Below are 13,067 nucleotides of genomic sequence, written 5' to 3'. Positions count from 1 at the left end.
GGCACTTCAAGCAGTAGTGAATGCTAACTGGCAAAGGACAGAATGACCTACATCAGTTATTCTTCTCAGGGCCCTTGGGATAGGAGCATCATTATTTTCAAAACACTTGAGTCCCAAAATTCCAAGATATCAGAATTAGGTGAAAAGTATACTAAGTTAGGAGGCTGGAAAGCTGACATGCCCAGAGACAAGAGATTGTTCTTCTTGTGGACCCTTTGAATCCAAGGATTCTGCAGCCAGATTCTAGACTAGGCTTCACCTATAGTGGTATGACTTCAGATGTAAGTCTTGGTAACTCATTGACCTTTGTGGACTGGGAATGATTTGCTCAAGCCTTGCCTCTCCTTTTCAGGGAAGAGAGTGACAGTGGATAGTCCATTTTTTAAGATGGTCCTGTTTCTTTTTTCAGAATGAACGGGAGACGTTGTGGGCAGCCAATGAAAATTTGGTATCAGAGGTGGAACACCTTCAAGCATCAGTTGCAGCCACCAAGGCACAAGCTAATGCCAGGGAGGCCCTGGAAGCAGAACTGAGAACAACACATTCAGCCCTGAGACTGAAGAATGAAGAAGCAGAGAGGGAGCGGGAGAGAGCAGAGGCCCTGAGGAAAAAGCTGGCCCAAGGGAAGGCCCTATGGGAAAATGTTGATCTCTTGACCAGTACCCTTTCTAAGAGAGAGAAGGAATTAGAAGCCCTGCAGGGAGTAATTCAAGAACTGGAGATGAACCTAGAGAAGAGAAGTCAAGAGCTGGAATCCCAGCGAGAACAGATCCAAGAGCTGGAGAAACAGAAAGCTGGGCTAGAACATCTGCCTGTGGCCCTGGAGGAGAAAAAGAAGCAAATAAGGACACAGAGAGAGCAGATTAAAGAGCTTGAGGGGAAGCAAGAAACTCAGGAAAACATCCTAGAACATCAAGCTCTGGATTTACAGAAGAAAACACAAGCATTGGAGTCCCAGAGAGAACAGATTCAAGATCTGGAAAACCAGTTGGTCACTCTGGAACATCTGATTTTAGAAGTGAAAAAGAATCATCAAGAAATAGAGTCTCAGAAAAAAAAGATTGAGGACTTAGAGAATCAGAAAGAAATGCAGAGGGTCACTCTGACCCATCTCACTTTGGACTTGGAGGAGAGGAGTCAAGAAATACAATCTCAGAACAAACAGATTAAAGAGTTAGAAAAGCACAATGCTCTCCTGAAAGTAAATCTTGAGGAGAGATGCCAGGAGATGAAGTCCTACAGAGACCAGATGGAAGAGTTAAAGAGACAAAAGGATCAGCTTACTTGGGACCTAGAGAAAAAAGACCAGGAGTTGGTCCTACAAGAAGAGAAAATTCTGGTCCTAGAAGATCAGAGAATTTTGCAGAACAGAGTATTAGAGGAAGACCTTGAACAGATGAAATTGGCCCTGAGGGAAAAAGATCAGGAAATTGAGTCTCAAAGACAGCTCATGATAGAACGGGAAGAGGAAGAAAAGGGACAAGCCAAGGCCCAACGCAGCAGCCTGGAGCATATGAAGTTGATCCTGAGGGACAAGGAGAAGGAGGTCGAGTACCAGCGAGAGAGGATTCACATGTTCCAACAGTATGGAGAACAGCGGGAAGAGCAACTGCAGGGCCTGCAGAGAAAGATTGGGGAAATGACGCTGCTCTTAACTCAGAAAGATCAAGAGTTGGAGACCCAGCAACAGCATATCAGGAGAGCCCAGGAGAGAGGAGAGTCCAGGGAAAGGGCCCTGCAGGACCAACTGGAGAGGGTGCAGGAGGCCTTGCAGACCAAAGTACAAGACCTGGAAGCCCTCCAGCAGAAGACACGATTACAACAGGAAAGCCAGGAAGAACAGATGAGCACTTTGCAAGCAGCCCTGGAACAGGCCAGGGCAGCCCTGGAGGAGCATGAGGGGGCAATCAAGGCCCACAAGGAACAGAACCGGAAAGTGCAGCAACAACAAACAGCTGCAGAGCTGCAGGTCCAAGCTTTGGAAGAGCTGCTGGGAGATCTCAGGGCTGAGTTTCAGGAGCAAGAGAAGGTTCTGGAGACCCTTCGACAGCAGTGTACAGAGCGAGGACATGAGCAGGAGGCACAGGCCTGGCACCAGCACACAGAGGCCAGGCAGTGGGAAGAGGCTACAGCAGGTCAGGTCCAGGCCCTCAAGGAGGCCCTCAGAGTGGCACAGGCCTCCCTTCAGAAGAAAGACCAGGAGCTCCTCCAGCAAGCAGAACTGAGCCAGCGCTTAGAAGGCAGTGCAGCTGCTTTGCAGGTGGCCTTGGACTCGTGTCAGACTCAGGCCCGGCACCTGGAGGAGGCCCTGAGGGAGCGAGAGGGAGAGATCAGAGAGCAACAGCTGCAGCACCAAGAAATGGTCCAGCAACTGCAGCTGGCTCTGGCCCAGAGGGATGGGGAGCTGAGGCATCTCAAGGAAAAGGGGCAACAGCAAGAGGCAGCCCTGAACCAGTCAGACAAAGGTGAGGAAGAAGAGAGGAAGGTCCTGAGACAAAATCTCAAGCATCTCCAGCTGACCTTGTCCAGAAAGGAGTTCCAGCTGCAGGAGGCCAACTGGAGGCATGGACAGGAATCTTACTATGAAAGCTACAGCCCAAAGAAAATGGAGGAAGGGGAGGAGGAGGAGGCCTATGGGACAGGGACGATGGAGAAGATGTCCCTGCGTGAGATATCGCCTGTGTCCATAGAGGAGATCAAGCTGCAGGAAGAGCTTGAGCGAGTGAAGAATGTCCTGAGGCAAACAGAGGCCCGGGAAATTGAGTGGCAAGAGAAGGCCCAGGCCTTGGCGTTCTCTCTGGCTGAGAGTGAAGCCAGCATCTGTAACCTACGTGAGGCAGCCCTATTCTTACAGGCCAAGGCAGCAGAGCAAAACACAGAACAGCTGCAGCTTCAGGTCAGTTATTGGGTGGGGGAGGCTGGCCGGAGCAGTCTGAAGTGCCCCCACCAAACTAGCTCAGGGACCATGTGCTTTCCAGGGTTACCAGGCATTCTGGGTCTCGGGAGGTCTGGGGTCAGGAGCTCAGGAAAGCATTGGGACTTCTCACTAAGAAGCAGCTCCCTTCTCCTGGACAGCTAGCTCACTCCACGCTACCAGGGGTTTAGTATGCCTCAGAGAAAAGCCAGATTCCTGTAAGAAGGAAGGGAGGAAGGAGAGAATCTATCCATCCATCCTAAGTTGGGCAACAAGGACACAATCTCTAAGACCATCTTTCTTCTAAGATACTGCCTGAGTCTTTGGGTCAACCCATCAGTCAACTTGCCCCTTCAGACTTCACATAACAGTTTGTTTGCTTCTCCTTTATTCACCTTACCTCACACTCTTTTCTAATGTAGTTATAGCAGTGGTATATTTTTCCTCCTGGACTGTGAGATCCATGAGAACAGACACTTGGTCTTAGTTACTTTAGCCCTGACTCCCCATCCTCCTTACCTACCTCCATACACCTAGCACAACATTCTCTGTACATAACAGACACTTCACATATGTTTAAGTTGAACTCAGGAACTCCTTTTCTGCTCTCTGTTCCTCTCTTCCTTATCTATATCTTCAAATAATCCTGACAGGGCAGAATGGGGGGATACTTCCCTTCACTGATGGGGGACCAGACAAGAACATATTAACTCTGGAGTTGGCAACCTCTGACATGTGCTCAAGATGACACTGGTTTGTCACTACCTCAGCATTCCCTCTTGCTTGTTTGCAAGAGATATTTCCTGCTATTGCCTGATGCTGCTATGAGTTGGCATTTGATCAGGCTGATTCACATCTCTGCAGGCCTGGTACTTCAGAATAAGAAGCATCAGTAGTTCAGTAGACCATTTCAGGAAGATTTCCCAGGCAGCACTTGACCTTCATGGTAACAGCCCCCACTGACTCTCCATCCAGGGGGTCCATCCTTCCCCCCACTCTCAATATAAATTGAGTCCTTAGCATATAACCAGCCCAATTACCACATCCTCTAAAGAATTTAATGATAGAGACATGAGTCTGTTTCTGGGAGCTTACAGCCTTAGTGACAAAACCATGAAATGAATGGAATGAAAAGCATTGTTACCTGTTTCCTCTGTGTGTCAAGTACCATGCTAAATTCTGGGAATACACTAGACAAGTTGGACAGCTCATGCTACCAAAGAGCCGAAATTGTAACTGGGGAGACAGCACCCAGATAAGGGTTCAGCTGAAGGCAAGGCCCTGGAGCACAAGTGAGAGGAGGATGTGGCTTTTTTGATGATCCAAAATGAGGTGACACCTTTGTTCTCCCCACAATGACACAGGAGCAGTTGCAGTTCACAAGACAAGCTCTAGAGGATGAACAATCCCACAGCCGGGGCTCAGCTTGGGGGACAGAGCCAGAGATCCAGGGAGATGAGGGTGCATCCCAAGGAAAGGTGAGTTGTGCTAAGGGGAGTAGGGGATCACAAAAAAAGGTGACTCAGTAGAGCCATAGCTAGCCCCGGAGACAGGACATCTTGTATTTTTTTTTTTAAACCCTTGTACTTCGGTGTATTGTCTCATAGGTGGAAGATTGGTAAGGGTGGGCAATGGGGGTCAAGTGACTTGCCCAGGGTCACACAGCTGGGAAGTGGCTGAGGTCGGGTTTGAACCCAGGACCTCCTGTCTCTAGACCTGACTCTCACTCCACTGAGCTACCCAGCTGCCCCAAGGACATCTTGTATTTAAATGTGACTGCATACATGTCATAGCCATATGATCCTGGGTAAGTCATTTAACCTCAGTTGCTTAGCCTTTACCACTCTTCTGCCTTTGAACCAAATCTTAGTATTGATTCTAAGACGGAAGTTAAGGGTTTTGCTTTGTTTTGTTTTTTAAGAGAGACAGAGACAGAGAAAAGGCAGACTAAGTAGGAGGGAGGGGCAGGAGTCCTTTTTTGTGACCAGTCTCTGGAATCCTGCACCCATCCTGATGGAATTGGAACTCTGAATACTGTGCCAGGGTAGTGGCAGTTTGATCTCTGCCCCCTCCTCTTATTCACACCTTGGCTGATAGGCTTCACAGTACATGTCTCACTGGAAGGTATTTCCTTCAGGCCACAGGACCAGAGGATGATGGGTCTTGTACAGAATTTGAGAAGACACATCGATGGCAGCAAAGGCTAAAGTACCTGCTGCATGCTATGGCAAGTCTAGAGCATGAGAGGAACCGGCTTCAGCGACACAACTTCCAGTTAAGGATCACCTTAGAGCAGGTGAGTGATTGGACCCCTTTTCATAACCAGGCGGGTTGCCTGCCTGAACCCATTTCTTCTGACCTCCTGGCTTTCTCCTCCCCAATCTCTTCCTGACACCTATACCCAGGACTGACTGTGTCTCTTACCTGGCAACAGGTGGAACGGGAGCGGAGAAAACTGAAGAGGAATTTTAACCGTATGGCCCATACTGCACCTCCCCAGCTTAAGGAAACCACAGCCCTCACACCAGGCCAGAAGGTATTTGTTTTCCCTGATTCCTAGGCCAGGAAGGGCCCTTTGTTAGGGTATCTAAAAAAAAAAATGATCTAGAATTCTACAGGGCCCAGTTTGGAGAGTGGGTCAGTAACTTCAGCCCACCCAGGAGCATCTCAGGACCAAATTCAAGATGAACAGGCTGACCCCTTAGGGGCCTGTTCTCCTGTTAGCCTCCCAAGCTCTGTGCCAAGGAAGGAAGAGGCCAAGCCTGGCCTAACTAACCCCTCAACTTCCCTGTTGTATTACACAGTTGTAATCCTCCCTCCTTTAGGCTTCAGGACCCTTTCATTGATGCTGCCATGTAACCTTCCACCCTTCTTGCCTATACCCAGAACAGCTGCCTTAGGCACCTTTCCTTAGCTAGGTTCACTCACTCTAGTCTGATAGTTATATAGTTCCTATATATAGTCATATAGTTTCTATGCCATCCTCATCTAGTCCTCCCCAACCAGCAGAACCAGGTGTGCTCACATACCACAGGGGAGGGCAAAAGGAGGTAAAGGAGTCACTGATCTCCCAAGGGTTTCTCCCTTCCTAAAGCCTCAGGGTACCCAGAATCCAGAGCACCAGGGTCCTCTTTGCAGCACTGGGCAGCCCCCAAGGAGAGGCCATGAGAATGCCAGGCCTTTCCTATGGCATCCATACTTTTCCACTTTGGAAGCCAAGGAAGGCAAAGACCCTGACTCTCAGGACAGTAGGATGAGGTGGGTGGCTTGCAGAAGTGTTATGTTTTTCTCAGCAGGAGAAAGGGGAACAGGAGAATCCCTCAGAATTGAGTCATGTGGCTGAGTTACAGAGGCAGGTGAGTGCTTAAAGCTTCAGTGTCCTTTTTTCTTTATCCTTTCTGGAAGCTGAGATTAGCATATCTTTATTAAGCTCTCATTCTATCAGTCCTATTCTTAGGCATATTGGAGACAGAGGGGAATATAATGTATAGTCTCTGCCCTCAAGATCTTTTAGTCTAATTGAGAAAAGCTCTCAAAAAACAACTAGAGGTCAGGATATCACCAAGATAGAATCAGGTTCTAGGCCACCTCTCATTTCTCAGAGAGCCAAGGACTTCCTGTTTGAGGCATTTGGAGGAATCTCATTACCACCTAGCCCTAGGACAAGAGGCAAACAGGCAAGCATCCCTCTCAATCCCCACAGGTGACAGCCCTGCAGACACAGCTGGCACTGGAGCGGCAGCAGAAACAGGACTACATCTCCCGATGTGTGCAGACAAGCCGAGAGCTAACAGATCTACACCACAACCTTTCCAATTCACTGTGGGCCGTAGCTCGGGCCCCTGAAGCCAACATCCTGGAGGCAGAGGCCCGAAAGCTAGATAAATCACTGACCCAGAGCCTGACATCTCCCACACCTTCCCCACTCTGCTGCACTCCCAGGTCAGCCCAGGCTACCTCCCGTACCTGATGATACATAATGGGAAAAGGTTTCAGGCCAGCTTGAGAAGCCTCAGTTGACATACCTGTGAAGGGCTCAGGCCCCTTCCTGCAATTATTTCCTGAAGGTGAAGACCCAAGTTTGCTAGAAATATTAGAGCCAGTTGTCCAGTGCCAGAATCCAAGGCAGGTCTACCAGTACTCTTAGGTAGAGGGGCAAAGCCATAGAGGGCAGGGTGGCCCCTTCCCTTGATGCCCTCCCTGAGCAAATGCTTCCCACAGAAGGGATGAGCCCTGACTGATATGCACTCCCAGGGGTCTAGTATTTATTGAATCCATCTATTCCACCTAACCTCTTATAATAAAGTTTTCTTTGTTTTCCATCAGTCTTCTTGTCTTTTCTGTCAGCAGGGGAAAGCAACACCTTGTACATGATGAGCTCATAACAGTCCTAAGGCCAGCCCAGCTCTGGCCACTTCCCATACAACCATCAGTCAGTTGGCCTAAATTTATTATGTGCCTAGACCTTTTCTGGGTACTGAGTTGGAAAAGAAATATGACCCCTTAGACTTCACTCTCAGAGAATTCACAGCCCATTTAAAAAGACAAGGCTGATATACATGGAACCACCAGAGAGTGATTGCTACTGAACTGTGGTACTGATGGTTGCTATAAGAAAGTGCTTCCTAATTTCCTCTATAATATGTATATTACTATATAATAATGTAATCTAACATCAACATCCTCACCTGTACTGGAAGGATTCTGAGAAGAGTCAGTGATGTCAGAGCCCAGTAGCACAAAGGTAGCAAGAGTACAAAGCATCCATATCTTGCCCATGAACTGCCTTCAAGACCTTCTACCAGAAGGCCAGCTAGTCCAGTTACTATGGAACAGCAAGGAAATCAGTACTTCCTACCTAGCTGTAATAGTGCCACCCATCTGCCATGAAGCCACTCAATTCGTTCATCAGACTTGGGAAGTCTATCCAGAAACAAAGAAAACAGAAAGAACTGAGGGGCAGAGGTTGAGGCACACCAATGGATCTGAGGTCCAGATCAGGGCCTCTCCATGTTTCTTCATCCTGTGCAACTTTTAGACAGGCCTCTCCCATATATGCTCCCCTCTGGGTGGGGGCGGGGGTCTCTCCAGGCCTTTCCTTCCCAGGTCTTCCCAACTCCAGATCTGGAGCTCTATCCACTATGCCACCTAGTTGTCCTCTTCAGTGCCCTTTCCATTTTTTCATGCACCTAGTGGTATTAGAGTAAGATGTGATGTGACTACTGTAAGGGGTAAAAAGGGGTTTTGTTTGGGTGAATATTAAAAGGTTTGGTTGCCAGGGAATTGAATAATTATCAATCCCCAATTAAAGAGTAACCTCAAGTCAAAATGACTTTTATGGAAGTTTATTTACAAATGTGGAGAGGAAGAAGAAATAAGGAAATGAGAGAGAGGATAAGACAAGTAATCTAACACACTAGGTAATTTTCTCTGATCCCCTAGTTTGACCCAGGCAGAACTAATTAACCCTCCAGCTGAGGGAGGTTCAGTCTTGAGCCCAAGGCAGGAAAGTCATAGGGCCCGAGGCTGGGAGGCGAATGAAGCAAAAGCTTCAGTCCCAGAGTCTCTATTGAAAGGGAAGTTCCTGAAGAGAAGTTCAGAAAGATTCAGCCTTTACACTCACCACGTGGAATTCTAAAGGAAAGATTTAAGAACAGTCTCACCAAGTCCAAGGTCCCAGCCAGAGCTCCTCCAAGTCCAAGCCACAAATAAGAAGAGGTAAAAGGGGCCAAGCCCTGTAAGTTCTCTTAATTTATCCAGGCCATTTCTTTCATCACTTCTTGTGCCTTCCTCTTAGTTTATGTGTCCAATCACAATAAATGCTTTTCTTAGGACTGCCTAGTGGGCTGTCAGTCAATTCTCATTCCTCACTCACTCTAGCACATGTGGGTCACAGACCTCCCAACTTGTGAATTAAATGGTGGTGTTTACATCTTTGGTGATTAAATCTAAGCAAGGGCAAGATAAATTTAATCTCATTATCACACTACCCAATGAAAATAACAATGAAAAGTTTGTTATGAAAATATTTCCCCTTTTTATCTGTCATCTATTTTCTACCCTCCTCTTTAAGGTTTTATAACAGTTTGTATTATAAGCTGATATTGCCATTAGTTGCTATATATCTCATTGGCATATGCCATGAACTCACTCCTCTCCCCTCTTCATCATTACATACCTCTCATATGCTTTTTTTTTTAAGGCAGAGGGAGTTAAGTGACTTGCCCAGGGTCATAGAACGAGGAAGTGCCTGAGGCCAGATTTGAGTCTATATAACCTTTCAGTCTCTAGGTGTGAGTAAATCCACAGAGCTACCTAGCTGCCCCAACTGATATGCCTTCTACCATTATCTCCTCCTTCACTTGTTTCACATGATGAAGTGGCCCTACTCCTTACCAACCAAGGTTAACCCCCTCTAATTTATTCAAATGATTCCATTCCAACCTATCTCCAACCTATCTCCCTTTGTCATCCTATAGAGAGCCAGCTCTATATTTATGGGGGTTCAGAGTGGTGTTTAGTGGCATCGGATTGAATGAGAACAGTCAGACTAAATGCTTAGCTCGTAACTGTTCCAACTTGCCATGGAATCTTGAGTTTAATATATACTGTTTCACACAAAGAGCACAGAGAAAGAATCACAGCTATGAATGGGGTTACAAATTATACAAAAATCCACCATTAAAGTCTAAAAAGTAGAAAGATAGGTCCAGGGTCAAAGGCCAAATTTCAAGCACCAATTAATTAGTAGGAGGTTAATTCTGGGAGCAGAAACATATTTCATAGAGATCCTAAACAAATTGAGTCCTGTACTCTTGATTTACAGGATTGCACCTGGTCAGAGTCTTGTCTAGCTTTGTCTTTTTCCAGCCTTGATTGTCTAAGTAATATATTTTTTAGAGTTCAGGCTTCTTAATTATCAAGGAGAGAAATTATTAACTCTGTATCTTCAGGTTTGCTAGGAACTTAAAGCTTTTCAATAAGTCTATAAATGTTTTTCCAATAAGAAATGGTATGGATCATAAAAGGGGTCAAAAGAGGGGTCTCAGATTTTTATCTATTCTCTTATTGGCTTCCTACACCATCCCCATTCTTTCACTTATTTTCAATCTCTCCCCATCTACTGGCTCATTTCTTACTGCCTAAATAAGGCCCATGTCTTCACCATCCTGAAAAAACCCTCACCTGAGCCTTCCCTCCATGCTGCTGGCCTGTATCTCTTCTGCCCTTTGTAGCTAAACTTCTCAAAAAGGCCATCTTCTTAACAACCTGCTTCTGTCCTTAGCATTCCACTGAAACTGCTCTCTCCAAAGTTACCAGCCATCTCTTAGTTGCCAAATCCAAAGACCTTCTCTCAGGTCTCATTCTTGATCTCTCTGGAACCTTTGACACTGCCGGGCACCCTCTCCTTGATACTCTCATCTCTCAATTATTTGGAGAGGTCACTCTCTCCTGGTTCTCCTACTTTTCTGACTACTCCTATCACCTTTGCTGGATCCCCCTGCAGATCATGCCCTCTGACCATGCTCAGCTGCTCCTCAGGGTACTGTCCAAGACCCTTTTCTCCTTCTATACGACTTCATGTGGCAATCTCGTCAGGTCCCATGAATTTAATTACCACATCTCCATACTGATGATTCTCAAAACTAACTTGCTCCAGTCTCTCTACATACTTCTAGTTTCCCATCTCGAACAACTGCCTTTCAGACATCTTGAACTAGATGTCTCTAGTTAGCATCTTAAATTCAACACATCCAAAAACTCATTATCTTTTCTTCCAAACCCTTCCCCGTTACCAGAGAGGACCTCATCCTCCTAAATCCTCTGACTTGCAGCCTAGGAGTCAGCAACTACTCTCTTTCACTCCCATATCCAATCTATTGCCAAGGCCTGTTGATTTCATCTTTTCGTTCTCTCGAATACACTTTGTTTTCTGACAGTGAAACCACCCTGATAAAGGCTCTCATCAATTCATGCCAGGACTATTATCATACTCTGCTGATTGCCTGTCTTAAGTCTCCCCCAACTCGAATCCATCCTGTATTTATCCACTAAAGTGATTTTCCTAAAGTGTAGGACTAACCAGGTCACGTCCACATCCCCACCTCCCCCAACTGTCATAATGAACTCAATGTACTCTAGTGACTCCCTCTTGCTTTCAGGATCAAATACAAATTGCTCTGTTTGTTTGGCATTCAAAGCCCTTCATAACCTAGCCTCCAATATTTCCAGCTTTATTTCCCACTCCTCAACCACACACTCAGTTGCAGTGATAGTGGCCTACTGGATATTTTCTCTGGCTGTCCCCCATACCTAAAATGCTCTCCCTCTGCTCTGACTACCAACTTCCTTTAAATCCCAACTAAAATTCCTTCTTTAATTGAAAGATTTCTCCAATCTGTTTCTTAATATTGTTCCCAAATTACATATAAAAAAAATTAAACATTTGGTTTTTGAAATTTTGAATTCCACATTTCTTCCTGCCTCTCTCCACTCCCTGGGACAGATAGCTATTTGATATGTTATGCCCTAATCTCTCTTAATACTACTACCTTCCCTCTGTTAATTACTTTCTATTTATGCTATATGTACCTTACTTTGTATATATTTGTTTGCATGTTGACTCCTCCATTAGTTTATAAACTCCTTGAGGACAAAGTTCTTTTGGTATCCCCAGTGCTTAGCACAGTGCCTGGAACATAGCAAGGGCTTAATAAATGTTTTTTAATGAATTAATCTGATTAGCAAGAGGATCAAAATATTTTTTGGCTAAGGTAGTTGCTAGCCTCTTTTTGTTTCCTCATTATGGCTGTTGTTCTGTTCAATACTGAATTTTCAGCATTGACAGCTTATTTAAATAGATCAGGTTAGAATTGTTTTAACTGCATGTTTTACCTCATTTTTATTTTTTACCTATTTATTTTTTAAAACCCTCACTTTCTATGGCTGAAGAACAGTAAGGCCTAGGCAATAGAGGTAAAATTATCTTGCTCAAGGTCACAGCTAGGAAGTGTCTGAGGTCAGATTTGAGCCTAGGATCTTCCTGTCTCTAGGCCTGGCTCTTAATTCAACTGAGCCACCTCGCTGTTCCCTTATATTCTTATTTTTAATTCTAGTTGGGTATCGAGTTTGATTTTGCTCTAACAAATCAGTGGTCTGACAAATACAGTTAATTTTTTTGATCACGTAAATTTGGTGCTCACCATCCCCAATACATTTGTATTCTTTTCTCTAAGTATTCACCTAGGTTTAAGGCCTCTACATAGTCCACAAGGCTTTGGCCTCATTTCTTACTCCTGAAACATTCGGTAACATTTTTTGCCAGACTTCCCAAGCCTACCTTTACAATGAAATCACCTACAGTCAGAGAATATGTTGATTTAATCCAGAGGTTCTTATTGAGTTAGTGCTCTGCAGGATTTTCCTTCCTTCTCATTCTCTGAAGTAGATGTTGGTGCACTAGCCTGTCTTATTGTTGGTAATCTTTTGATCACAAGCACTGTAATATGAGAGGACCAAATGTCCTATGAAATGATGTTTCTTTTTGCCTTTGGATGTATCAGCTCTATCAACTTTCACTCCAAAAAGACCCAGTGAGCCATCCTTCTGTATAGCTGCAATTTTCTTTCGTTTTCTGATTTCATTTATAATGAAAATATCATTATAATTAAAATTCACTTCCTTCAGTATTCCATCTTTGGTCACTTGACAAGAAGAATCTCGCACATTGGACAGCTATGTTTAATGGAAAGACCATCTAAAAACTGAGTCTTAACACCCTATATACCCTTTCCTATCACTTTTATCACCCTCACTACAAAAGCAGAAAGTCAGGAGTGAGGATCATGTTGTATTTGTATTCCATGGTGAGGATGGCCAAAGAATCCATTACTAAATAGCAAACCTATTAAGCCTCTCCAGACTTAGCTCAGCAGCTTGTCAGCACATCAAGTCAGTTGCAAGATCTGTACCCAAGAGCTTTTCCATATGATGTGGGCTGACAGTGGGCAGTGAGGGGGTAGTAATAGACTAAAGGACCCTCATACTCTGAAATCTTACATTTCTCACTAGCTAGCACTGGTTAAACATCAACAGCAACGCCTGTAGTTTCAGATTACTCAAGTATGAATTGCAGATTGATCAATTACCCATT

General features: G+C 45.2%; 1 protein-coding gene across 1 annotated transcript in view; it reads left to right on the top strand.

The window, feature by feature from the left end:
* The window catches only part of CEP250 (centrosomal protein 250), a 39,820-nt gene extending 32,586 nt beyond the window's left edge, over positions 1-7,234 (top strand). The window contains exons 27-32 of the mRNA XM_044664363.1: positions 410-2,896; positions 4,279-4,411; positions 5,059-5,210; positions 5,349-5,450; positions 6,214-6,270; positions 6,618-7,234. Coding sequence (XP_044520298.1) covers positions 410-2,896; positions 4,279-4,411; positions 5,059-5,210; positions 5,349-5,450; positions 6,214-6,270; positions 6,618-6,884 — 3,198 coding nt within the window. The 3' untranslated portion in view covers positions 6,885-7,234. The remainder of the gene's footprint in view (positions 1-409; positions 2,897-4,278; positions 4,412-5,058; positions 5,211-5,348; positions 5,451-6,213; positions 6,271-6,617) is intronic.
* Positions 7,235-13,067: the final 5,833 nt, after the last annotated feature.

This window comes from Gracilinanus agilis, chromosome 2 (genome assembly GCF_016433145.1).
Source record: "Gracilinanus agilis isolate LMUSP501 chromosome 2, AgileGrace, whole genome shotgun sequence".
Lineage (NCBI taxonomy): Eukaryota > Metazoa > Chordata > Mammalia > Didelphimorphia > Didelphidae > Gracilinanus > Gracilinanus agilis.
Note: the sequence above shows the minus strand (reverse complement) of the source record. Positions and strands in the feature narration are given on the sequence as shown.